The sequence below is a fragment of the Elephas maximus genome, chromosome 9 (assembly GCF_024166365.1).
Source record: "Elephas maximus indicus isolate mEleMax1 chromosome 9, mEleMax1 primary haplotype, whole genome shotgun sequence".
Taxonomy (NCBI): Eukaryota; Metazoa; Chordata; class Mammalia; order Proboscidea; family Elephantidae; genus Elephas; species Elephas maximus.
The window spans coordinates 84,259,174-84,286,952 of record NC_064827.1 but is presented as its reverse complement, the minus strand read 5'-3'; the positions used below and the strand labels follow the sequence as shown (position 1 = coordinate 84,286,952).

At 45.6% G+C, this 27,779-nt stretch overlaps 1 protein-coding gene across 1 annotated transcript; it reads right to left on the bottom strand.

Moving 5' to 3' along the window:
• Window positions 1-26,101, bottom strand: FXN (frataxin). Its single transcript, XM_049896384.1, has 5 exons — window positions 25,955-26,101; window positions 19,538-19,635; window positions 13,271-13,391; window positions 5,423-5,520; window positions 1-193 (listed from the first exon to the last, which is right to left on the bottom strand). Exons 1-5 carry the CDS (start codon window positions 26,099-26,101, stop codon window positions 43-45), a joined length of 615 nt encoding a protein of 204 aa, XP_049752341.1. The 3' UTR covers window positions 1-42.
• Between the last annotated feature and the right edge of the window lie 1,678 nt (window positions 26,102-27,779).

The window sequence follows — 27,779 nt, the reverse complement described above, 5'->3', positions numbered from 1 at the left end:
TTGGATTTATAGCTTTTAATGTCTTCGAAATTGGGCTGGACATCAAGTGCCTTTTCCTGAATAGGCCAAGGAAGATAAGTCCAATTTGGTTTTTAAAGCTTTAGAAAGCTCTGTGGACAGCAGCTGGTGCAGTGATATGCCGTCGTGGGAGTACACCCAGCTTTTCCCAGTCCAGTCGTAACGCTTCGGCCCACTGCAAGACAAACATACACACAGTGAGGCCACAAGGACAGCTCTTCAGAAGAGGCACTTACTGATTCCACAAAAGCTGCCGCCAAGAAACTGACTGGAATGAAGTTCTAGAAAGTGATGTTTAATGAGGCATAAATCTGATGTCTTGTCTTAGAATTCTTCTATTTGAGAATATTTACACATTTTATCCTCTGGAACAATTCCCAGAACGATTCTGAAGACCTTAAAACATCTGAACCTCACTGTTGGATCTACATTTATCACATTCTCACCCTCTTTTGCTTTCTCCTTATTCACACAATACTTGTTACTGTACGGGATAAAATCAAAACAGAGGCATCTGACCTTATTTGTAAAATAAGTGAGCTAACTCAAGGAGCTCCAGGTAATCTTTCCCCCAGATTCTTTCTACTTTCGTTGCCTAGGAACCAACCCCCATTATTGTTAAAAAAAAAAAAAGTTTCTTTGTGGTCAGGCTAAAGAATGTGAACACTTAATGGAAACTTTTGATCTCAGTCTCCTCCAGTTTCTGAGAGACTGGGCAAGGCAATAAGGAGGCCTGGTGCACAGTGGTTAAGGCCATCAGCTGCTATTGGCAGTTCAAAACCACCAGCGGCTCCGAGGCAGAAGGACGTGGCAGTTGGCATCCATAGAGATTTACAGCCTTGGAAACGCTGTGAGGTCACTGTGAGTCAGAATCAACTCGACAGCAGCGGGTTTGGGTTCGGGCAAAGTGACAGGTCAGGGAAACTCTTTGTTCCCCATGTCCTCTGGAGACTGATGCTCTGAGCAAAGTACTTTTAACAGATTACTCCTGAAAATTTCCATCATGTCACTGCTTTGTAACCATGAAAACTCCCTTTGACCCCATGTCTTCCAATTATTTCTTTCAGACAATCAATGTCCTCACGTAACCAATAATGTTAAAGATTATGCTTTATTTGTCCTGCCTTTGACTGACCTTAATTACTGTAAACCAAAGAGAAAGACTGTAATTTGATTCTCCCCCTTCAGCATTATAGTTAACTTGTGACTTGCCAGGAGCTTCAGTCCCTCCCTGCAATGTTACTTTGGCTTCAATAAATCTCTTGATTTTACTTCAACGGAGCTGGAGAGTCTTTCTCTACCACACTACGTTAGAGCAGTGTTTTTTAAATTACGGCCATTTGTGCGCACTGACATGATTTGTGCCTCATCTCTACTATTTATTGTTATTATGTTTTTATCAGGTGAAATTCCTATAACATAAAGTCAGCCATTTTAAAGTGAACAATTCAGTGGCATTTAGTACCTTCGCAATGTTGTAAAACCACCACCTTCAACTAGTTCCAAAAAGTTTTGTTTTTATTGTTGATGCGTGACTAAGGAGACCCCATGTGTTACAGGGTAGGACTGTTGAAACATCTTTTTTTTTTTTAGTAGTATTTTATTGTGTTTTGGGTGAAGGTTTACACAGCAGTTTAGGTTCCCATTCAACAATTTCTACACAAATTATTTAGTGACATTGGTTCCATACTTTATAACGGGTGAACATTCTTAACGTTTCTGTTTTGGTTGTTTCATTTCCATTAATCTAGTTTCCCTACCCCCTTAATTACTGACTGTTTGGTCTCATATAGATGATTTTCTTGGCTGTAATCTTTACAGAAGCAGATAGCCAGGTCTGTTTCTTCCGCAGTAAGGCTGGATGGGTTTGAACTGCTAATCTCTTGGTTACCAGCTGAACACAAACCATTTGTGCCACCCAGGGACCTTCAGCTCCAAAACATTTTCGTCTTACCAAAAGGAAAATCCGTATCCATTAAGCATTTACTTCCCACTCTCCCCACTCCCTCTGCCAGCCACTTATACTATTATTTTTTTTTAATATTTTTCTTAATTAAACTTTAAGTCCATGAAATGGAGAGTTTGACAGGCTGGTCCATCCACGTCAAGTTCATTTAGTGAACAATGCTGGTACATGCCTTTGGGAAATGCTGATAGGGACCCAGGTGTGGCTGGTTCTTGCCATTCTTGTTATCCAGATGTATACACTTGTGCCTTTGATTGCACTTCCTCGCAGCCTAATGGAGGGAAGTGGCCCTGCCAGCAGGTAATCAGGGTCCAAGAGGACGTCTTGATGGAGGTGTGAGCAGAGTATGCTGGGAGCACACAAGGAGGGACACCTGAGTCTACCCGGAGCACTGGGGAGAGCTTCTCCAAAGACTGAGGCTGGGAAGAGTTTGCCAGGGCAGGAAGCTTAGAAGTGAAATGTCTTTTAGGGCTTTGAACACTAGCAATTTGAGTCCACCCAGAGGCACCTTGGAAGAAAGGCCTGGGGATCCGCTTCAGAAAAATCAGCCATTGAAAATCCTATGGAGCACAGTTCTATCCTGACACACACGGGGTTGCCATGAGTTGGAATTTGGTTTGGTTTTTTGGTTTGTTTCTTAGGGCTGTTGTAACAAAGGACCACAAACTGGGCAGCTTAACACAATAGAAATTTATTCTCTCACAGTTCTGGAAGCCAGAGGTATGCAATTAAGGTGTTGGCAGGCCTATGCTCCCTCTGAAGGCTCTAAGTGAAAATTAATTCTTCCTTGCCTCTTCCTAGCTTCTAGCAGCTCCGACAATCCTTGGTGGTCCTTAGCTCGTAGCTGCATCACTCCAGTTTCTGCCTCTGTCGTCATACAGCATTCTCCCTGTGTCTCTCTGTCCAAGTCTCCCTCTCCTTTCTTTTATAAAGACACCAGTCATTGCATTTAGGGCCTTCTCTAAATCCAGGGGAGCTCTGGTGGCACAGTGATTAAGAGCTTGGCTGCTAACTAAAAGGTCGGCAGCTGGAAAACACCAGCTGCTCCTCGAAATCTCTATGGGGCAGTTCTACTCCATCCTGTAGGGTCACTGTGAGTCGGAATGGACTTGGCAGCAGTGGGTTTGGATTTTGGTTCTAAATCCAGGATGATTTCCTCTTGAGATCCTTAACTAACCCTATTTCCAAATAAGGTCACATTCTGAGGTTCCAGGTGGACATCAATTTTGGGGTATTCAACTTACTACAAACACTTTCCCAAAAATGGAGATAAAAGGGACAAACCAAACATATTGGGGCCTTTGTTAAATGTGCACAAACAACCAAAGGCAAACTGCTGGAGACATATAAAAAGGAATCATAATCTAAACTTGATCCAGGGGATGTTCCCTTGGCCTCCCTGTACTGACTCCACCGCTGGGATGTGAGACAGAGCCCAGGTACTCTCCAAGCCCTTCCACACTGCTACAGGGGCTCTGCACACAGGCACTGACAGTCCAGGTATCTGCCCAGACATGGCCTTTATTCCATTCTAGAATCTTATCAGAGTGGGCAAGGTAACTGAGAAAGGGAACTCTTTCCACAGAACCAGAAAAACTGTCAACTGAAAACAACACAAAAGCAAAAACCCAGAAATGTACTCCTGTGAAAGTTATTTTGGATCAAAATGAAAAACTGAGGAAGAAAAAAAATTATTTTTTGAGGAACACAGTATCTGTGACAAGAAATGGCTGCTTAGATGATTTTATGTCCAAATTCCCATCATGCCTTATGAATTAAAACAAAGTCCAACTTGGATCTTCCAGGAAGCGACCCTATAGGACAGAGTAGAACTGCCCCATAGGGTTTCCAAAGAGCAGGTGATGGATTCCAACTGCCAACTTTTTGGTTTGCAGTTATAGCTCTTAAGCACTACACCACAAGGAATTTACTATTGCCTGGTAATTGTTGCTGTTAGCTGCTGCCAGACCGCCCCGACTCATGGTGACCCTATGCACAATGGTATGAAATGCTGCCCGGTCTTGCACCCCCCCATGACTCGTTATGGATTGAACCATTGTCATCTATAGGTTTTCACTGGCTAATTTTTGGAAGCATATTGCCAGGCCTTTCTTCCTAGTCTGCGTTGGTCTGAAAGCTCTGCTGAAACCTGTTCAGTGTCATAGCAACAAGCAAGCCTCCAATGACAGATGGGTGCTGGCTGGGCATGAGGCTCATCAACCAAGAATCGAACTGGGTATAAAAAGCAATGCAATCTGTGAACAAGGCCCTTGCTAGAAAGACCCGAGTGATTTCTAGGGTTCTTTGGGGTGAACTCTTAACAGACTACCTAGACGAAGTTGGGGTGGAGGAGACATAATGCTTTATTTATTCTGAACAAACTATTACACATCACAGCTTGGAAAACTGTATAATAGCAACTGCCTAAAATGACATTAACATTAGAGCAGGGGAAAGGTTATTTATATACATTATGTATATATATTTTAAATGCTAATACCATCATTAGGTTTTCAAAGAATTCCTGGCTGGTTAGATTTGAGCCTTTCCCAGTTCAGTCAGTAAATTCCTTGGAAGTGCTACTGAGTGCTCTGGAAGGTCTGAGAGGCATCTCTCTAGTTTCTTACAGGCACTTCAAAAGTAGCCAGATGGACCAGGGCCCTCCCTACATGTTCTCAGGCCTTGAGGCAAGGCACAGGCCAGTCTCCAGCACGAATTTTACTTGTCTGGATCAACAGAAAAGCCAAGGAAGGATTAAACGCCCTGGGGTAGCAGCTTAAAATGCTCGCCCACCTCCACAAGGCAGCCAGCCCAATTCTGCAAATGGGAATTCAACCAACCCTCAGCTGAGATGCTCAAAACAAACCAGAGGTCAAATTTTAACTTGCTTTGAAGACAAAGTACAACTTGCTTACACGGTGAAGTTACGTAACATCAAAAAGTTTTATTAAACACAGCGCAATGATTTAATAGAGAAAAGCTGTCTAGGCCGGACTCTGAAAAGTTATAAGCTTTTCACCTCAGAACCTGTTAACAACCCGATGTTGCTTATTAAAAAAAAAAAAAGCCCATTGCCACTGAGCTGGTTCTGACTCATAGCAACCTTACAGGACAGAGAAGAGCTGCCTGATAGAGTTTCCAAAGAGCGCGTGATGGATTCGAACTGCCAAACTGCTGACCTTTCAGTTAGCAGCCATAGCACTTAACAACTATGCCACCAGGGTTTCCATGTCGCTTATAGTAGCCAAAATCTCAGCAGGGAGACGCTACATAACCATAGTGAACTTTCCTACTGAGAATGAGACATGCTTTAAAACACCAGGAAAGGTTCATTCGTGCAGTTACCAACACACCAGGGTGACAACTTTCTAAATGTCCACATTGTCATGTTTCAAGCAAGTCTAATGATGACAGATTTTGGCTTTTGAACATACATACCTGGAAGGAGAAGACAACCAGATTTGCTTGTTTGGGGTCTGCTTGTTGATCACGTAGGTTCCGAGATCTCCACCCAGTTTAATTGTTAAAACACCACTCTAGTTAATTAAGTGGAAAAAGCAATGAATAAAATAAAAACAAGACAAAGTTGCCACTTAGTCATAATTGCCTTACATTTTCTTTTATCTCAACACTTTCCATACATACAAGTACAACGCATACCATAAATGTCCTTAGTGTTTAGATACAGAAATAAGACCATGTAGAAAGAAGGCTGCTCTCAGAATCAGAATATGATTAATTACAGTAATATTTATATCTAATAGTTCTTTCCTTCATTCCCAAAGAGGCTGCCAAGGGAGAACAATCATTTTTCCCCTCTGAGATGAGGGCATGGAAGCCCAGGGTGTAAGTGACTAGCGTAAGGTCTTACAGTTGGCAAAACAGAGTAAGTGTATCCTAACTGTTGGCTTGGTGCCCTTAACTACCCACCAGAACATACTGGAGAACATTAAAAAATGCAGACACCAATTCTATTCAACTACCACATCAGCCCATTTGAGACCGAAACATTGGCTCTGACAAGAGAAATAGGAAAAAACAAAAGAAGGAAGGAGAGAGAGAAAAGAAAGAAAGTGGGGGGAGGGAGGGAGAGGAAGGGGGGGAAGGAAGGGAGGAAGGAAAGAGGGAGAGAAGGAGGAAAAGGAGGAGGGAGAGAGGGAGGAAGGAATCAAACCACCACTTTGCTTGTCTTATAAGAACAATAGCTGGAGCTCTGTTGGTAGAAGGCAGAAACTCCAGACTAGAAGTTTTTTTTATTTCCAAGTCCTTCCTACGCATCTCACAAGCTTCTCAAATACTGCTCTCCAGCTTTACTTTTCATTACCAAAAAAAACCAAAACCAAACCCATCACCTTCTAGTCGATTCCGACTCATAGCGACCCTATAGGACAGAGTAGAGCTACCCCATAGGGTTTCCAATGAGTGGTTGGTGGATTTGAACTGCCAGTCTTTTCGTTAGCAGCCATATGCTTAACCCCTGCATCTCCAGGGCTCCATTTCTACTACCAAAAAAACTCATTGCTGAGGAAGAGTGGATTCATAGGGACCTTACAGAAATCACGAATTCCTCCAAAGGGTAGGTTCATCTCATTTAAATTTGAAAACACACTTTCAACAAAGGAACCCTTCATTCTCAAGGCCTTATACTCTCTTTAGAATGCGCAGAATATTAAAGAAACAGCTACACAGCTAAGCTGCCTTTACACAAACTGCCAAGGAAGCTGTCTCTGGCTTTTCCCCACCCTGTATGTAACTCTCAGTGATACACAGCGGCCTTTCTCTGTGCCGTCTAGAGCCCCTGTCCAGCCAAGGTTCTCTGAATGAGTTCTATCACACTTTCACAAACGTTGTTAGGTGCTGTGGATTTTGACTCACAGGGACCCCTTGTGGCAGAGCAGAACTGCCCATTGGGTTTTCTAAGCTGTAATCTTTATGAAGGAGCCCTGGTGGTGCAATGGTTAAGCACTTGGCTGCTAACTGAAAGGCTGGTAGTTCAAACTCACAAGTGGTTCCATGGGAGAAAAGACTGGCAATCTGCTCCATAAAGATTACAGCCCAGGAAGCCCTATAGGGCAGTTCTACTCCGTCATACAGGGTCACTATGAGTCAGAAGGAGCCCTAGTGGTGCAGTGGTTAAGGGCTCAGCTTAAGCTGTTTCTTCCACCTGGCCTCTTCTTCACAGTCCATTCCCACATGCCAGCAACTCCTCAGTCTCCTCCATGCTCCAGGTCCCCGCTGAGGCGCACTTCTGGGGAGATTGCCCTGATACCCTTCAACTGGCTTCTGCCTCTCTACTGTCGGCTACCTTAGCACTTTCCTCACTGTGCTTCAGTGCTTGACAACTTGGTGCCTTCCCCTTCCCTCCACTACTTCAAGCATATTGAGAGCAGGAGATCTGTCTTTTCATTCTAGCTCGGTTCCTTGGGTGGTACAAACAGTTAACATGCTCGATCTGCTGGCCAAAAGGTTAGAGGTTCACATCCACCCAAAGGCACCTCGAAAGAAAGGCCTGGCAATCTACTTGTGGAAAATCAGCACTGAAAACCCTATGGAGCACAGTTCTACTCTGACACACGTGGGGTCGCCATGAGCTGGAAGCAACTCAACAGCAACTGGCTAACTGGTTATCTTCAGTGTCTGGCACATCCACACTTTCAAGAAAATACTGGAGAGATACAAAAATACCTTTGTGCATGAATGAATGAGTGGTCAAATGAAGGACGAAAGATTCCCAAGCACTGGAATAACAATGCTCCAAGTTAAGGGCAAGGTTACATGATAGGCCAACTCATTGTGAGTAATTAGACTTTTTCCCCATGGAGCCTGAGGCTGTTTCCAAAGGAAAGAGGCAAGAGGAAGGAAACTAGCTGCCTTCCTGGTTCACCTGGAGTTCTTAGTGCTTTTGGAACTATCTGCAGTTAGACCAGATAAAGAGGGCTTTTTATTCATTACTGTTGTTCCTTAAGGGACAATCTGAGTCTATTTTGGGCGTGTGGGCAGACATCAGTGAAGAGGGGAAGACAGAAAAAATATCGCAGCTGCTGAGACACAGGCACTAACCAGTCAGAACAGGCCCTGGCCACAGCTGGTGAGGCTTAGAGACCCCTCCCAAAACCTGGAACACCAAACAATTATTGTTGTCACTGGCTCATTTGTAGAAATACAGATGAGATGGCCTGTTAACGGACGATACTGCTAAGAAAAATCCTATTACCCCAAATAAAGTCCCACTCATCAGGTCAGGGGTTAGGACTTCAACATGTCTTTCTGGGGGACACAATTCGATCCGTCACAGGCCTGGACCCAGTCACTGGCATCACCTGTCTCCTGCCCCACTGGCCTGGACAACATAACACGCAGGAAGCTGCTCAAGTCTCCCATTCCACGGGGAGGAAACAGAAGGACAAACACGTTCTGGGGTGTATGTGGATTACTGCTTTCCGTTTTCTAGTTGGCCAACAGCAAGATGGTAAAATACCCGCAAGTGCAGAATGGCATCAAGGAAAGCATGTTTTGGAAAAGTATGTGGGCCCTGTTTCAATTACATAGTGAATCAACTTTTATTAAGCCCTACTACGTACTTGGCGTAGTGGTTAAGTGCTACAGCTGCTAACCAAAGGGTCGGCAGTTCAAATCCGCCAGGCTCTCCTTGGAAACTCTATGGGGCAGTTCTACTTTGTCCTATAGAGTCGCTATGAGTCGGAATCGACTCGACAGCACTGGGTTTTTTTTGGTTTACTATGTACTCAGAAACCCTAGTGGTGTAGTGGTTAAGAGCTATGGCTGCTAACTGAAAGGTCAGTAGTTCGAATCTACCAGGCGCTCTTTGGGGGAGTTCTGCTGTGTCCTATAGGGTCACTATGAGTCGGAATCAACTCAATGGCAATGGGTCTGGTTTGGTTTACTACGTATTCAGCAAGGAGCCCAGGTGGTACAGTGGTTAGGTGCTTGACTGCTAGGAAAGGTCAAGTTTCAATCCTTCCAGCCGCTCCATGAGAGAAAGATGTGGCAATCTGCTTCCATAAAGATTTACAGCCTTGGGAACCCTATGGGGCAGTTCTACTTTGTCCTACAAGGTCACTATGAGTTGGAATCAACTTGATGGCAATGGTTTTACGTACCCAGCAAGGGCAGTGGTGGTTTGGTGGTAGAATTCTTACCTTCCAAGCAGGAGACCCAGGTTCGATTGCAGTCAACGTACCTCATGCGCAGCCACCACCCATCTGTCAGTAGAGCCTTGCCATGTTGCTATGATGCTGAACGAGTTTCAGTGAGCTTCCAGACTAAGGCAGGCTAGGAAGAAAGACCTGGCCATCTACTTCCAAAAACCTGCCTGTGAAAATGTCGTGGATCACAATGACCTAATCGCACTGTGCGTGGGGTTGCCATGAGTCAGGAGTCAAATCAACAGCAGCTAACAACCACCTGTACTCAAGGCACTGGAGATACCAAGAGTGGACAGTGTCCCGACCACAAAGGACCTCTATCTGGGGAAGCCGACGTGTAAATAAACAACTACAACACAGGGGATCAGCTCTCCACAGTCATCCTCTGAGTGCTGGTTGAGGAGGGAAGGGTGGTCTCTACTTGGAGCATCCATGTGAGCTTCACAGAGGAGGTACTTCCAGCAGGGACCCCGAGGGCAAGGAAAGACTGCACTCTGACAAAGCTCAGGTAACACGCCTGTTCTAGTGCCTATAAAGTCCTTTCAGTTGATTCATCCTAGATGTGAAATTGTTCGTAGCATCTGAAGGTGCCTAATCGGAATTTCAAAGCATTTCCAAATACTTAATCAGAAGCCCAAACGACAGTGGCAGCTACAATAAGCCCTTAGTTTTCTAAATCTACACTAGACTGGTTCTGTAGGGTAATGCTATTTGGCTATATGCATCCCCTCCTAATGGAATCAGCCTTGCTCTTCCCCGAAGCATGTTGGGGATGAATTCAGGAGGGACTCAGGCTAAGGTACAAGGCCAGGAGTGGCATGACTGGGCCAGTGGCCAAGGCTGGGGAGTGGCTTAGCAACAAGATGGAAAACATCTGGGCCTGGATGTGAAGTCCCGGGGAATGCTGACTGCCCAAGGATGTGGGAGAAAAACAATGAGCCTTGGTCCCAGCTGCAACGGTATATAAGCTTGTGTCCCTTGCTGGGTGGTTGTGGAGCGCTAAACTAGTCCAGCCGCCGCCCTGGGCCACGGTCCCGTAAGCTTCCTGAAGAAACCATATGTCATGATCACTGGTTCTGGAATCTCTCTTTGCTCTCTTGGAGATATGGCTGACCTTGGGTTCCGGTGCTGCTGGGTTGTTACCCAACAGTTTCCTAATTAGCAAATGATTTGTAAGAGAGAATTTTTCCCTGGTGAGTAGAGTGGCATTCAAGGCATGTGGCTAGGAAAGCACAGGCACCTCAGCCCTTGCAGGAACAGGCTGACGCCTGTGGAAAGCCCACAACTGTTGTTAGCTGTTGTCGAGTCATTTCCAACTCATGGTGACTTTATGAACAACAGAATAAAATGTTGGCTGGTCCTGCATCATCCTCACAATCGCCAGCATGTTCAAGTCCATCGTTGTGGCTACTGTGCCAATCCATCTTACCACTGAGGGTCTCCCTCCCCCTCCACAGCCTTCTGCTTCACCAAACACGATGTCCTCCTCCAGCACTTGATCCTTCCGGATGACGTGTCCAAAGCCAGCAAGTCGGACAATGTTCTGTCGTGATCCGTAAGATTTTCATTGGCTAATTTTTGGAAGTAGATCACCAGGCCTCTCTTCCTAGTCTTCAGGCTCCACTAAAACCTCTCCACCATTTGAAATATCGGTGGCATAGCTTCTAGCATCACAGCAACATGTAGCCACCACAGTACGACAAACTCACCGACAGGTGGTGGAGCCCAGCATTAGGGAAAGCTAATACTCTTCAGGAGACACTCTGGGGTAGGATCCAGGTGAGGTCCTGTGGCCTACCCCTGAGCAGGTTTGTCACTTGATTCGACAAGGTAAACCGAATCCTGCTGCTAGAAAACTGGCATATTTGCTTCTAATGAAACATTCATGAAAAGCACTTGGGTAAAGCTGGGCTTTACTAATCCTACAAGAACAGGCTGTGTGACGTTTTTGTGGCTTGCTAGTAAATGTTTGCACACATGGCAGACAGAGTTCAGCCTAAAAAACATGCTTTCCCTGTAACTTAACCCCTGGTAGGGAGGCTGTGGGGGGGTCCAGGGCGGTACAAACGGTTAAGTGCTTGACTACTAACCAAAAGGTTGGCGGTTCCACCCACAGGAGCCTCAGAAGAAAGGCCTGGCAATCTACTTCCAAAAGGTCACAGCCTTGAAAACTCTATAGAGCGCAGTTCTCCTCTGACACACATAGGGTTGCCAAAAGTCGGAATCAACATGGCAACTGGTTTGGTTTTTGTTTTTTTTAGGGAGGCTGCAGGGAGAGGGGGCCCGTAACTTCCCTATCTCTTCATCATCAAAGGATGGTCAAGTTGGGCGATCAGTTTGTAACAGTTCTCAAGAAGCTCTGCCTCCGGGGTGTCTGCATAAGCACTTTGAAAGCTCCATCCCAGAATTTAATAATTGGTATAGCTGACTGATGGATACATGGCATTTATTATAGAAAAAAGTGGTATTAGCATACTGAGTTAACAGAAGAACTAAAACCCAAGGTGCTGGAAAGTGGGTGCCTATGGGAAATGGGACTATGGGGCAGCCATTCTTTACTGATTAAATTTTTACCTGGTTTATGTATTCCTTTGTTAAAAACGGAAACCCTGGTGGCGTAGCACTTAAGAGCTACGGCTGCTAACCAAAAGGTTGGCAGTTCAAATTCACCAGGCGCTTCTTGGAAACTCTATGGGGCAGTTCTACTCTGTCCTATAGGGTTGTTATGAATTGGAATCGACTCGATGGCAATGGGTTTGGTTTGGTTTTGGTTGTTAAAAATAAAAGCAATTTTGCAGAAAGAGAATTAATAGGTCAAAATCAGATGTACGTTAAAATCACGTTCTTCTTCCCCTATGTGAAGTCACCGAGTCGTATAAGTCAGTTAAAAAAAAATGATACATGCAGTAAAAAAGCTCTGCCCCAACATTGCTACATTTTCTGCAGTGGACACTAATAATTTTATCCACCTGGAAGCCATTCACTCCTTTCCTCATCCTCTTCCCCTATTTTTACCACCGAGTCTCTCACTGTCCCTAAAAGCAGGCTTGGCACCTTCTCCAAGGCTTTGCTACCTGCTTCATCTGATGGAGACCCTTCTGTGTCTATCCAAAACCAAAAACCAAACCCAGTGCCATCGAGTCGATTCCAACTTATGGTGACCCTATAGCGACCCTATAGGACAGAGTAGAACTGCCCCACAGAGTTTCCAAGGAGCACCTGGTGGATTTGAACTGCCAGCCCTTTGGTTAGCAGCCATAGCACTTACCCACTACGCCATCACGGTTTCCTGTATCTATTCAGGGCTCCCAAAACAATATCCAACACCATTTACATCACTTTGGCCTGACAGCTGATTGTCATACATACATCCATGATTTAATCCAAAATGCACACTTGATGCCATTTCCTGATATTAATTAACTGCTGTCAAAAGGATTAACCTCTGCAGGGGATTTTCTCCCACTGGCAAAAAAGAGCTGCTCTAAGACCAAAGTCCAAAGGTGGACATTTGCTTGCTCAAGTCTGCCACCTGGTGGTAGGTCGATAAAGACCAGCATTCCCTTGCTTCCAGAGCTGGAGCTGGTTTCATCCAACAAGTTAAAATCCCAATGCCCAGGCCACATCCCAGACCAATTAAATAAAAATCTCTGCAGGTGTAACCCAGGAACGCACACTAGAATCTCAGGTGAGCCTTTCAAAAATGTGCTTCCTGGGGGCCTCCCGCTCAGGGATGGAACCCATGTCTGCAATCTGAACAACCCCTGGGCCTTAACCTACTCTTGCTCAAGAACTAGCCGTCTAGTTCGGTATCCCCTATACCCGCCTGATGGGAGGCATTTTATTAAGCAAGCAGATGCCCAGGTCCCTCCCTGGTTCACATTCATAGATACGGAGGAAGCTTGAGAATCTGTATTTTTAACCAGAAATGAGGCTCAAAGAGGCTGAGGGAGTTGCCCACGGTCAAAGCCTGGTAGAGCCAGGTTGGAACTTGAACCCTAGTCTTTCGGTCCCACTCATAACCCCATACTTCTTAACTCTGCTGGAGGGGAATTCTTTATTTTAGTGAGCTAATATTCTTACGGAGGAAAAATAAAGATTAAAATAAGCCAAGAGATACCCCAAACGAGACATCATAGTCCTCAAATGTATAAGGTTTGTCAGCAAGGTCTTCAAAAAACTCTGCTAGGGAGTCCAGCGTCTCCTCTGCCAGTCTTTCATAGGTGGTCTCATTTAGAGAGCTGCAGGGGATGGGGAAAGGACAAAAAATAGATGATTACCAAGCCACCCCATTTTATTAATATCAAATGTATACATTTATTATTTAAATTTTTTAAAAAAGGAAACTAACACATTGTGGTTGTTAGGTGCCGACAAGTCAATTTCGACTCATAGGACCCAATGTGACAGAGGAGAGCTGCCCCATAAGGTTTTCTAGGCTGTGATCTTTATGGGAGCAGATTGCCAGGTCTTTTTATTGGGGAGTTGCTGGGTGGGTTCAAACTGCCAACCTTTCAGTTTGCAACCAAGCGCTTAACCATTGCACCACCAGGGCTCCTTATCTAACATGCACAGAGTCAAAACTTAAGTAACATGAAAGGGTTTACAGAAAGAAGTAAGCTTATCTTCCCAGACACGCAGCCTCCACCTACAAAGGCAATTATGAGTAATAGTTTGTTACGTATTCTTTCAGAATTTTATATTTTAAAATTATACACAAATGAAGCACCTTTGCATTTTTCATTTAACATGTCTTAGGAATTGTTCCATATGCACACATATGCATTTTTTAACTGCTGTATTATATATATATATATATAAAACACAACATTGGCAATTCAACATTTAAGCACATATGCATTTTCATACTATTTTATTTAACCAGTCCTCTTTGGCCGGACATGGAGGTTGTTTCCACTGTTACTAAACTTTATGTTGAGCAAACCACAAAGTGGGAGAAAACATTTGTATTACATATATCTAACAAAGGACTCATATCCAGATTTTATAAAGAACTCCTACGAATCAATAAGAAAAAGAAAACGCAATAGAAAAATGGGCATAAAGAAATATCCAAATGGCCAATAAATATATGAAAAGGTGCTCAACTTTGTCGATCCTCAGGAAAATTCAAACTTTAAAAATGATAATGATGTACCACCAGAATGGTTAAAATGAAAGAGACACACAGTATTTAGAGTTGGCCAGGGAGTGAAGCAACGAGAGCTTTCAGACACTGCTGATGAGCAAGTAAACTGGATAATCACTTTGGAAAACCATTGGGTAATATCTACCAAAGCTGAACACATTCATACACTATGACCCATTACTTCCACTCTTGGGTATACACCCAGGGTATATACATACACATGTTCACCAAAGATATGTACTAGAATATTCATAGCAGAACTCTCCAATCGGCCCAAACTGGAAACTACCCAAACTCCCATAGGTAATACAACAGATAAATACACCTACTTCTCACTTATTGACTATCTCATTATCTGACATTTAGCATTTATGACAACAGTGAAAAATCTACTATCTGATTATTTTGTGCATTAATAACACACATCTGGCAGTAACGAATGCCAAGGTGTGAGGCAAGAATAACACTGGCTGTGACGGTCATGTGTCACCTTGGCTGGGCCATGATTCTCAGTAGTTTGACAGTTACGTAATAATGTAATTTGGCAGTTGTGTAATGATGTTGTCATCCTCCATTTTGTGATCTGATATCATCCTCCTCCATTTTTTGTGTAACACCAATTTTCACACACCAACCTGGTCTTTGGAACTTAACTATGTCGATGAGTGAGAAGTGGGTGTAAATTGTGGTATATTCATACAGTGGAATACTATGCAGCAAAGCAGAACTCTGTAGCTACAAGAGCGATATGGGCAAATCTTACAAACATAATGGTGATTGAAGGAAGCCACACGTGAACATATGTGTACTTAATGATACAGTTTTTAAAAAAAAAAAAAATTTTTTTTTTTTTTTTTTATAAACTATAAAACAGGCAAAACTAATATATATTGTTGGAAATCAGGATGGAAGTTTCCCTGGGGCAGGGAAGGTTAGTGTCTGGAAGTGAGCATGTCAGGGGGCTTACAGGAGCCTGGTAACATTCTATTTCTTGAGCTGGGTGCTTGTTGCATGGGTATGTTCAGTTTTTGAAAATCTGTCAAGCTATATACTTATGACTTAGAGACATTTCTGTATGTATACTATTTATCAATTTTAAAAATTGCTATAAATCCACAGAGGCAGAAAGTAGACTAGTGGTTAACAGGGATTGGGAGGAGGCAGAAATGAGGAGTGACTGCTAATAGGTACGGAGTTTTTTTTGGGGGGGGCAATGAAAATGTTTTGGAATTAGATAGTGACAATGGTGTACCCACCACCCATCTGTCAGTTTGTTGTACTGCTGGTGGTTCGCATGTTGCTATGCCATAGGTGTTTCAAATACCCAGCAAGGCCATCCATAGTAGACAGGTTTCAGTAGAGCTTCCAGATGAAGGCAGACTAGGAAAAAAGGCTTGGCAATCTACTTCCGAAAATTAGCCAGTGAAAAAAAACCTGTGGACTACAAAAATACTGTTCAATATAGTGCTAAAAGATGAGCACCCTAGGTTGGATGGCACAAAAAATACACAGTGGCTGCAAAAATGAACTTGAGCATACCAACGATTGTGAAGATGGCGTAGAAGCGGGCAGTGTTTCAGTCTATTGGGCATGGGGTCACCATGAGTTGGAGCCAACTCAAAAGCAACTAATGACAAAGATCTCAGGGGATGTAGAGCCACAAGTCAAAGGATCCTGGGTCCCTACGACATCTCAGCTTGGGGCGGACCTGCCTAGACTGTTACAGCGTGAGAAATAAATTTCTATTTTCCTTCAGCTATTACCTGTTGGGTCTATCTGTTGCAGTGCTTAGCCTAACTTCACTAATACAGAAATTACTGGAAGGGGGGGCACCAAAGCAAACACCTAAAATATGCAGCACGCAGCACTGGCTTACAGACAATAGGGGTCAGTGAACAGACAGAGCAGGCTGGGAAGCCTGTGGGGCTCACGGGCCTTGTTAGCCACAGCAGAGCACCAGAAATCTGTTTGCAATGATAACTTGGAAGGCAGACAGTGTGCCTACCGGGCCAGCAGCTCTGGGTGCCTTAGTGTTCCTGTATTTGGTCAACTCCTTGCTCCTTTCTGCAGGCACTACAAGAAAATGGTGAACCAGAAGGGAACTGGCGTGTTTGCAAGTAGATGCAATGAAATGCACAGTTTTGGGATTAAAGTCCTTACAAAGATGGAAGAGTCAAAGGGAAGATATAAGGCTTTGAACAACAAAAAAAACAGCTGCCCTCAAGTCGATTCTGACTCATAGTGGCCCCATGTGTGTCAGAGAAAAACTGTGCTCCATGGAGTTCTCAGTGGCTCCTTTTTTGAAGCAGATCACCATACCTTTCTTCCAAGGTACCTCTGGGTGGACTCAAATCTCTAACCTTTCAGTTAGTAGCTGAGTGCTTAACCATTTGCTTAATCATTTGCACCACCCAGAAGGCCTCCCACTAAGCTTGACTCCCTTGGGGCTGGGGGTGAGTGTTTGTGAGTGGACAGAGGCACACACAGAGAGCAGCCGGCAGAGGGGGAGACCGCACCAGAAGCTGACAACTTCCCACTGGAATCCCCTGCCCCCTCCTCCAGGGTACAAACTTAGACTACATTTCCAGCCTCCCTGCAGTCAGCCAGGACCATGTGACGTCTTCCTACTGGAACGTGAGTGAGGGGACAAGTGGCACAGAAAGGCACTGACAGGTGATGCTGAGCTAGAAGGTGAAGAAGCCTGGTTCCCTGAGTCGTCTCATGGAGGGACACCCACCCGGGTCTGTTTGGAAAAGGGGAAATAAACCACCACTGGTTTGAACCATTACATTTTTGGGTCTGTTTGTTATAAAACAGACCTGACCTTGTTGCAAAAATCTAGTTAGGGGCATTGCCGGTCTCCAATCTTATTGTTTTATACTACGTCACAGTGCCCACCCTTGGGTTGACAGAGCTTGGCATGGGGACAAGGATGCTGAGAAACAAAGGCAGCCCGGGGATCCCATCCAGGAAAGAAATTTGGATGTGGTTACTGCCACATGGGAGTGACTGGGAGCAAGCAGGTCAGAAGCCTGCTAGGTTTTTAAGGGGATCCTATTATCAAAGAAAAATGAGCCTGGCCTAATACAGCCTTAGGAACCCCAAACTGTTATCAGCAGGAAGTGGGTAATGAAAGCGATTCACCCCCAAGGAGGTCACACTCCCCACTCCCTACTTCCCGTGTGGGCAGAACCAGGGTGTCACAAGGAACCTCCTGTTCTGCCAGGGGAGAGGTCTTCCCAGTGCACCTGGCAGGATTCCATCGCGGCTTCGGGCCAGGGACTGTCTTTCTGAGTGGAAGCTGTTGTTGCAGGTACCCTGCCTCTCTCCATCACTCTGTGTGTGTGTGTGCGCGCGTGCGTGCAGGTCACAAGAAGCCATGCCTAGACCTGACAGAGAGGATGCTGAGTTGGGTGCAATGACTGTATGGGCCTGTAGTTGACTCCCTTGGGGCTGGGGGTGAGTGTTTGTGAGTGGACAGAGGCACACACAGAGAGCAGCCGGCAGAGGGGGAGACCGCACCAGAAGCTGACAACTTCCCACTGGAATCCCCTGCCCCCTCCTCCAGGGTACAAACTTAGACTACATTTCCAGCCTCCCTGCAGTCAGCCAGGACCATGTGACGTCTTCCTACTGGAACGTGAGTGAGGGGACAAGTGGCACAGAAAGGCACTGACAGGTGATGCTGAGCTAGAAGGTGAAGAAGCCTGGTTCCCTGAGTCGTCTCATGGAGGGACACCCACCCGGGTCTGTTTGGAAAAGGGGAAATAAACCACCATTGGTTTGAACCATTACATTTTTGGGTCTGTTTGTTATAGAAGTTTAGCCTACCCCAACTCCACAGAGGAAGCACTGGTGGTTCAGTGGTATTCCACCTTCTACGAGGGAGACCCAGGTTCGATTCCCAGCCAGTGCATCTCAGGTGCAGCCACGACCTGTCTGTCAGTGGAGGCTCGCATGTTGCTATGATGCTGGACGGGTTTCAGCAGAGCTTCCAGACTAAGACAGACTAGGAAGAAAAGCCTGTGATCTACTTCCAAAACTCAGCCAATGAAAGCCCTAGGGATCATGAACATCTGATACACAAGTGACCATGAGGATGGAGCACAGTCAGGCAGTGTTTCATCACTCCATTATGTACCGGGTCACCACGAGTGGGGACCACCTCACTGGCAGCTAACAACAACAACTACTACTACTAGGAAATCTAATAACAACAAAACTCTGGAAACAACACAAATGTCCAACTATCTTGGATGGGTTAAATAAACGATGGTAGATAAATATAATTTAATAGTATTTCATTAAAAACAATGTGCTTCAAAAAGACCATACTTAATGGTCTGACTGAGACTAGAGGAATCCCAGTGGTCATGGTCCCCAAACCTTCTGTCGGCCCAGGACAGGAACCATTCCCGAAGACAACTCATCAGACATGAAAGGGACTGGACAGTGGGTAGGAGAGAGATGCTGATGAAGAGTGAGCTAATTATATCAGGTGGACACTTGAGACTGTGTTGGCATCTCCTGTCTGGAGGGGGGATGGGAGGATAGAGAGAGTTGGAAGCTGGCAAAATTGTCACGAAAGGAGAGACTGGAAGGGCTGACTCATTAGGGGGAGAGCAAGTGGGAGAACGGAGTAAGGTGTATATAAACTTATATGTGACAGTCTGACTTGATTTGTAAACGTTCACCTGAAGCTCAATAAAAGTTAATAAAAAAAAAAACAAAAACAATGTGCTTCATGAGACTATGTGGGCAGCTCCTGTCTGGAGGGGAGATGAGAAGGCAGAGGGGGACAGAAGCTGGCTGAATGGACACAGGAATACACGGTGGGGAGAAGGAGTGCACTGTTTGCTTAGGGGGAGAGCAACGAGGAATATATAGCAAGATGTATATAAATTTTTGTATGAGACTGACTTGATTTGTAAACTTTGTATGAGACTGACTTGATTTGTAAACTTTCACCTAAAGCACAATAAAAATTCAAAAAAAAAAGCCAACGTGCTATATAGTTAGGGACAAGTAAAAATGCTTGAGTAATTTTGCCAAGCGAGAAAATAGGTTCTGGAAAGGAGGGTCTTTTTTGTTTCTTTTTAAAAAAGCAAGAGGAAAAAATTAAAACTATATATATATAGAGAGAGAGAGAAGTGTGTATACATGTGCATACTACTGCCACATGGGATAAGCGGGAGGGAGCAAGAGATTGCTGACATGGGAAGAGTGTTTTTATCTTACCTTAGATCACCCCAAGTTCCCGTTTTCCTCAAATTCATCAAATGGACGCTCTGCTTTTTGGCATTCAGAATCTGGTTGAGGCAGTAGGGGTTAGAACTCTAAAAGCAAAAAATTAAAAAGAACATTACTACTTCCCACTATACTGTAATCCGTCGTTGTTGTTGTTAGGTGCCATTGAGTCGGTTCCGACTCATAGCGACCCTACGTACACTACAAAACCCTTCCTGGTCCTGTGCCAACCTCACAATTGTTGCTATGTTTAAGTCCATTGTTGCAGCATTATTTAGTGCACGGTTAAATGTAAGAATAGTCACGTTAAAGTTTTTCAGGAATATTTCTTAGGAATAATTTTTTCCCTCTTTTAATGGGTTACATTGAATTCTCCTGGTCTCTAAGCCCATGCTGTCCAATATGGCAGCCATGAGCCATGTATAGCTATTTAAATTTATTAAAATTAAATAAAAGGAAAAATTCGGGTTCTCAGTTACACTAGCCACATTTCCAGTGCTCTGTGACCACATGTGGCTAGCAGCACAGACACAGAACACTTCCATCTTTGCAGGAAGTTCTCTTGGGCAGCACTGCTCCACACTATTCAGGCTATGGGAAGGTTAGCCAAGGCCAAAATTCAGCTCCAGCTCAGGGGCATTACAATTGCTGCCCCTGAAGCCACTGATGGCCACCCTTCCGATTCCTGGTCACCAAGGAGCCCTTGGACTCTGTCATGGGAGGTGTGCCAAGCTTGAGTCTTCGGGGTTCAATCACTCCGTGTGCTCAGCACAGGGCCAGGCTCATGGGATGCATCTGAGTCAGGAAAGCATCAGCGATGCTCCTCTAAAAAGCAACAAAAAAAGAGCAAGAGGCAGAAGTCGCTGAAGTCAGAAAAGGAGGATTGGACTGCTATCTGATGAATTTTATTAATGTGTTCTGCAGGAGGCAATGTGACCCGCTGGGTTTTTCAGTTCATAACTGCTAAGAGCACAGCGCCTGGCCCCGAGGAGATGCGTCTGAGCTAAGAACCACCAGCTCTGATGTGTAGACCCTGCTGACCACCTGGAGAGACAGACGAAATAACTGGATGAGTATGAGTTGAAAGGAGAAGTGCGAGCCCCAGCAGAAGGACCTGGCCCAGTGCAGAGAACAGAGTCCATAGAGAGAGAGAACAGTAGTAGAGCTGGGGTGGGTAAGGGGGGGGTGGTGATGGTTGGAAATGACACAGGGGGTTAGAGAAATATGGGAATAGCCACAAGGCCTTGTGAAAGAATACAGTAGACTTCATCCTAGGAAGACACCAAAGGGTTTTAAGAGGTCACTCTGGTTGCCATGAAGGGAAGGGGTCAGGGGCCGTTAGTTACTGCTCTTAAGCCATTAGGACTCTTGGCAAGCTCAGAAAAGGGGAGGCAAAGGGCCCTATAATGAGGAGTGAACGGACAAAGGGAACTGGAGGGTGGGGAGTGGCAGACCAAACAAACAAACAAAAAAACCCAGTGGTGTTGAGTCGGTTCCAACTCATAGCGACCCTACAGGACAGAGAAGAACTGCCCCATAGAGTTTCCAAGGATCACCTGGTGGATTTGAACTGTAGCACTTAACCACTAAGCCACCAGGGTTTCTGCAGTGGCAGACAGCATATTAAAAAAGGCTGGCTCTTTCTGTAGAAGAATCCTGATCAAAAGGGGGGAGATGCAGAACAGACTTTCAAATTCTCATGGAATCCAGACTTTCTGGAACCACTGAAGTTGAATGAACCCCCAAAACTATTGCTCTGAGAAAATATTTAAGCCTTAAACCAAAAATATTCCCTGAAGTCTTCTTAAAACCAAAGTTTAGCTTAATTAGTAAAGAATATCTGCCCTGAGCATGGCGCTCTTTTTAAGATTTTAAGATCTATATGGGATCAAATAGACAATGGCAACTTGAAAGGTTTGATAGGAAACTTAGGGGGCAGTGAGTTTATGTTAATAGGGTGTCATGGATTGAATTGTGTCCTTGAAAAATGTCTGTCAACTTGGCTAGCTCATGACTCTCAGTATTGTGTGATTTGTCTACCATTTTGTCATCTGATATGATTTTTCTACAGGTTGTAAATCCTATCTCTATGATGTTAATGAGATGGGATTAGCAGCAATTATGTAGACTAAATCTACAAGATTAATCTACAATTTAAGCCAATCTCCTTTGAGATATAAAAGAGAGAAGCGAGCAGAGAGATGCAGGACCTCATACCACCAAGAAACAAGAGCCAGGAGAACAGTGCGTCCTTTGGACCCAGGGTCCCTGCACTGAGAAGCTCCTAGTCCAGGGGAAGAGAGATGAGAAAGACCTCCCTCCAGAGTCAACAGAGAGAGAAAGCCTTCCCCTGGAGCTGATGCCCTGAATGTGGACTTCCAGGCTACTAGACTGTGAGAGAATAAACTTCTGTTTGTTGAAGCCATTCACTTGTGGTATTTCTGTTACAGCAGCACTAGATGACTAAAAAAAAAAAAAAAAAAGACATAGGGAAGAACAATTCAGAAAACGAGGGCACAACTTGAAGAATGTAATCAATGTCACTGAACTGTGCATGCAGAAATTACGGAATTGGTGTATGTTTCGCTGTGTATATTTTCAACAACAATTTTTTTAAAAAAGGCTGTTTTGAAGGAGACTTGAGTAGCCATAATAACCACAATCCTAGCTATGGCCCATTATAGAGCGTTTGCTACGCTTGGCGGTGCTCCCAGTCTTCATGCAAATGGACTCATTAAGTACTAACAACACTGTGAGGGAAGTACTATTATTATCTGCATCTTACAGATGATGAAGCTGACACACAGAGAGGCTAAATAACTTGCCCAAAGTCACACAGACACCAAGTGGAAGAACTGCAGATTTGAACCCAAGCTGTCTGGTTCCAGAGTCCCTGCCACAAAGAAAACAATCTTATACCTGGGAATCAGAACAAGGTCCAAAACATTGAGGGGAAATGCATCTGGGGATGTTGGGCTCACCCCAAGGAGTTTCCCTTCTCAATCCTAGCTGCCTTAGTCTCTCTGATGCCTTCTCATAACTGTTTTTCTGTGCTTTGTTTTTGTTTTCAAATTTTATATAACTCTGATGGTTGTTCTTGGTGGGAGGTTTGGTCTAATGCAAGCTACTCATTCACAGCCAGAAGTGGAAGTCTTTATTCAGTCGGTTTTGATCAGAAAAAGGTTGGTTCTGAAGGAGAAGTGAAAGCCGCTGCAAAACACTCCGTGTTTCTTGTCTGCTCCTGCCATCCTTACACTCCCTGGGCAAACTGTTTAACCTTCCGTAGCCTCAGTTTCCTCATCTGAAGCAGGGATCATAATCCTCTCCTTGTAGACTGGTTATGAGGATTAAACAAAAGAACATGAACACCCCCCGGACAGGGCTTGAGGGTGGTCAGCAAATTTCTGCTCTGAAACATGTCAGCAAAAGCCTGGAGCCACAGGTGGTCAGAGAGGCACCATTCAGCCCCAGTCCAGGAGAGAGGCTGCTCTGTTTCCCTAAAGCGAGGCACACGGAGCTCACTGTGGTGAGGGTCACATTTCCACTGCTGCGCCTGAAGCCACCAGTGGCCACCCCTCCTTCCGACTCCTGGTCACTGAGGAGCCCTTGGACTACAAGGTGGGTTTGCCCAGTTCGAGCCTCTGGGGTTCAATCATTCTGCGTGCTCAGCACAGGGGCAGGCTCATTTAAGGAAGTGCATTAGGAATGAATTTAATGAAATATTAGTTTATAGGCCTAAAGTCTCAGGCTGAGTCCTTGGGACCAAATGACCCAAATAACGCCCACCCCCTGGTGAGGCCTGGGCTGGGAGGCCAGCAGGGAGGCCAGCCTTCATCCTGAGGTGTCCCCTCATCACCCTGAGCCTTGTCAACACTGGAAGAGCCAATCAGTTCTCACCAACTGCTGAGGGAGGATGAACTGGTACAACCACTCTTGGCATCAGGTGAGTTGAATATTTGCTGACCCTTTGACCAGCAATCCCAATCTGAGGAATTCACCCAAGAGGAACTTCTGTTCGTGAACAAGCAGACTCAAGGCGGCGCTCTGGTTGAGCAGAACACTGGAGTCAACCCGCATGTCCTCAGAAGGGGACTGCATAAAATGTGATACTTTAAATGACTTTAAAGTGAATTAGGGCATAACCAGCTTGCCAGGCCTATGGTCAAAATGTCATAGGGTCTCAGGGATGGTCATAGCCTTCTAGGAAAATCAACCAATGTCTAAAAACCTTCCAAATTCCAGAGCTCCACACATAATGTGGTTTGGACCTCATCTGTCTCCTTCATCACCCGCAATACACCCTGGAACTGATCCCCTTCTGCTTTCCCAGCCTTTGCCGTCCCGGCCCCCAGAATGCCTTCCACTGCACTCCTAGTGAAACGTCTCCTGTAAAGTCTTCCTCAACCCTACAGCCGTTCTTTGGGATTCCTCCTCTCAAGGCGTGAAGAAACTGAGTCAGCTATTTCTTTGCACCTTCAAAGGAAAAACGGGGCGCTATAAATGAAGACTTTATATATATTAACACAATTTAATCTTCACACCAGCTCCAGAAAATGGGTGTTAACCATTATCACTTCTCTACAGAAAAGGAAACCCTGCCTCGGAGAGGTTCAGGGGGATCCCCTGAGGTCACACAGTTCTGCTGAGTCATGGACGAAGAAATAGTGTAAATGCATTTCATTCATAAAAGTCCAGGCTTGAAAACAGCACTAATACATCAAAAAAACAAACCAGTTGCCACTGAATTGATTCTGACTCATGGCAACCCCATGTGTGTCAGAGTAGAACTGCTCCACCAGGTTTTCAATGGCTAGCATCTTTTGGAAGTAGATGGCCAGGCCTTTCTTCCGAGGCACCTCTGAATGGATCCAAGCCACCAACATTTTGTTTAGCAGTTGACCATTTAGCCATCGGTGCCACCCAGGACTCAGATCAGCCCAACTCATGGCAATCTCCTGTGTTGCAGATTCTCCTTAGGGTTTTCTTGGCTATAATCTTTACCAAGCAGTCCACCAGGGCTTTCTTTCACGGAGCTGACTGGGTGGGTTCAAACCGCCAACCTTGGGGTTAGCAGCCTATCCCAAATGCTTGTGCCACCAGGCTCCATACATACTGTATGTGTGCCCTCAAGTAGATTTCAACTCCTAACAACCCCATGTGACAGAGCAGAACAGCCCCACAGCGTTTCCTAGGCTGTAATCATTACAGAAGCAGACGGCCAGGGTTTTCTCCTGTGGAGCTGCCGGGTAGGTTAGAACTGCCAATCTTCCGGTTCGCAGCCAAGTGGTTAACCGTTGCGCCATCAGGGCTCTTTATACGCTATATATTATTACTTGAATTTCAGCTCTAGCATCAGGATAGGAATGACAAGCTTAGAGATGGCAACGTGGGATACAATATCTATCTTTTCATCAGAAAGCAGAAGCAGATTCACCTTTCAGCCAAATATTAGGCCCATAAAACAAAACAAGACTAACTGGCCACACCAGCCCAGGGGCAAGGACCAGAAGAGAGGAGAGGTCAGGAAAGCCGGTAATGGGGAACCCAAGTTGGAGGAGGGGAGAATGTTGTCACGTCGTGGGGCTGGCAACCAATGCCACAAAACGATATGTGTATTAATTGTTTAATGAGAAACTAATTTGCTCTGTAAACCTTCATTAAAGCACAATAAAGAAAGGGTGGGGGGAGAATGCAGAACACAATTTCAAATTCTCAGGGAATCCAGACTTTCTGGAGCTATGGAGGCTGGATGAACCCCTGAAACCATTGCCCTGAGATAATCTTTACACCTTAAACCAAAAAATATCCCCGGTTATCTTAAAACCAACCACAGTCTAAATTAACTAGCAAAAAATGTCTGCCTTGTATGCCCTTTTAAGAACTACCTATATGACTTCAAATTGACAACAGCAACTCAAAATATTAGATAGGAAGCTTAGGGGGCAGAGTTTATGTCTATGGGCAGGAAAACCTCAAAAGTGGGGGAATGGTTGTACAACTGAACGAATGTAATCAATGTTACTGACTTGTACATGTCGAAATTATTGCATGTGTTTTGCTGTGTACATTTCTGACAACAATAAAATAAACTAAAACAAAAAGCAAGCAGAAGCCCAGTGAAACTGTAACCCGGAGCAAAAGAGAAGGATTGCAAGGTAGCTCGCCCAGCCCGGGGCCCCCGCGCTCAGCTGGGGAGCCCGTTCCCTGCCCGCGCAGCGCCCCTCCACCCCGACCCCGCCGCGCTCCCCGCCCCCGCCGGGACCCGCCCCCGGCCCAGCGCGTCCGGCGTCCGCGTCCTTGGCCGGCGGGAGGCGAGCGTGCCCGGCGCGCGTCCCCGGGGCCGGCGGGCGCGGCGCCTTCCCCCGCCGTCGTGCGGCCCGCGGCGGCCGGGGTGGTGCCGATACTCACAGCTTGGCCGGGCGCATGCAGGCCCCGGCGGCCGCAGAGCAAGGCGCCTTCCGTCGGCCCGGGGGCCCCGGCGCGGGCCTGGGTCAGGCCCGGGGGCGCCGCCCGGGGCAGGAAGCCGGCGGCCGCGCGGCGCCCGAGCGTCCACATGCCGCTCCTGATCTGCGGCCTGCTCCGCCCTCCCGCGCGGGGACGCGCGACGACACCTGGTGGCCACGGGCCGCAGGCGCACCAGCTCTGCTCCCGCGCTCAGGTCCCCCTCTTCTGTAGGCTGTGTGGAAAAGGCCAGAGGTTAGAGGTCAGGAAGAACTTCCGAGCGTTGCATCCGTGCGTTTAACAAAAATGGGAGCGCCTGCATTGTGCGAAGCACGGAACTTACCCTTTGGGCAACATGGTGACCGCGAAACCAAGGTCCCTGCCCTTACGGAGAGTTCAGTGATTCCCCGCCCCCCCGCCAGCAGAAATTCTGTACAGGAGGGATTTGGGATCAGCAAAATGGCTGACCGTGTGGGGTACCAGCCTTGAAGCTGCTTGTATAGGTTGCAGCCAGAAGCCAGGTTCTTAAATCCAGACTATGTCCAGTTCCTAGCTGTGTGACCAGTGGGCAAGTTAATTAACCTCTCTGCCTCATCTGTAAAATGGGATTAATAAAACTTAACTACTTCATACGGTTGTTGTAAGGATAAAATGAGTTAATCCCATGTAACGTTTTTAGGATGAGGCCTAGGTCTTGTTAAGTGAACAATAAGTGTTATTGTTAATACAAGGTCCCCAGGTGGTACAAAGTGTTTGCTCTCACCTGCTGACCAAAAGGTTGATGGTTGGAATCCACCCAGTCTTGCCACAGAAGAAAGGCCTGGCGATCTGCTTACATAAATTACAGACAAGAAGACCCTATGGAACAGTTCCAGTCTGAAGCACATGGGGTCACCATGACTTGGAATTCACTCACGGCAATGGGTTTGGTTTTTTTTGGTTTTATTTATTAACAAACATTTTTAAAAAGAAAAATTCATGTAGGTTGTATATTATAAAGGAGTGCAAATTGTGAGTGTTTTCTTTACATTTTATATAAACAGCAAACCCACTGCCACTGAGTCAATTCTGACTCATAGCGGCTCTATAGGACAGTAGAACTGCCCCATAGGGTTTCCAAGGCTGTAAGTCTTTACAGAAGTAGGCTGCCACATCTTTCTCCCACAGAGCAGCTGTTGGGTGTGAACCACTGACTTGTTGGTTAGCAGCCAAGCCCTTTAATCACTGCACCACCAAGGATCCTATACATTTAATATATGCTTCAGAAAATGTGAACCGTTCATACCAGAACCTGTTGCCATCAAATTGATTCTGACTCATAGAGACCTCATAGGACAGAGTAGAACTGCCCCCATAGGGTTTCCGAGAAGCAGCTGGTGGATTCGAACTGCCGACCTTTTGGTGAGCAGCCAAGCTCTTAATTTTTATGGGGAGGTAGTGGGCAGAGAAGACGGGAAGCTGCCAAAGTTCTTCCAAAACCAAACTTGGTTAATAGTAGAGATAAGACATGCTTAAACGTGACAAGTGTCATATGCTAAATAACAAGTGTTAAAAGAGGGACTCAAACTGTGGATGTCAGCATTGCATGAGAAGGAGCCCAGGTGGTGCAATGTTTAAGCACTTGGCTGCTCACCAAAAGGTCAGCCGTTCTCTGAACCCACCAACAGCTCTGAGGGAGAAAAGACCTGAGGTTCTGCTCCTGTAAAGATTTACAACCTAGGAAACCCTATGGGGCAGTTCTACTCTGTCCTACTGGGTCACTTTGAGTCGGAATCAACTCGACTGCACACAA

Coding starts and splice junctions, on each gene's coding strand:
- FXN (XM_049896384.1), bottom strand. CDS start 26,101: ATGTGGACGCTCGGGCGCCGCGCGGCCGCCGGCTTCCTGCCCCGGGCG. Junction 13,392..19,537: donor GGAACTTGGGGTGATCTAAG/GTAAGATAAAAA, acceptor CATCCCCTGCAG/CTCTCTAAATGAGACCACCT. Junction 194..5,422: donor TGGTTGTCTTCTCCTTCCAG/GTATGTATGTTC, acceptor TTTGTCTTGCAG/TGGGCCGAAGCGTTACGACT.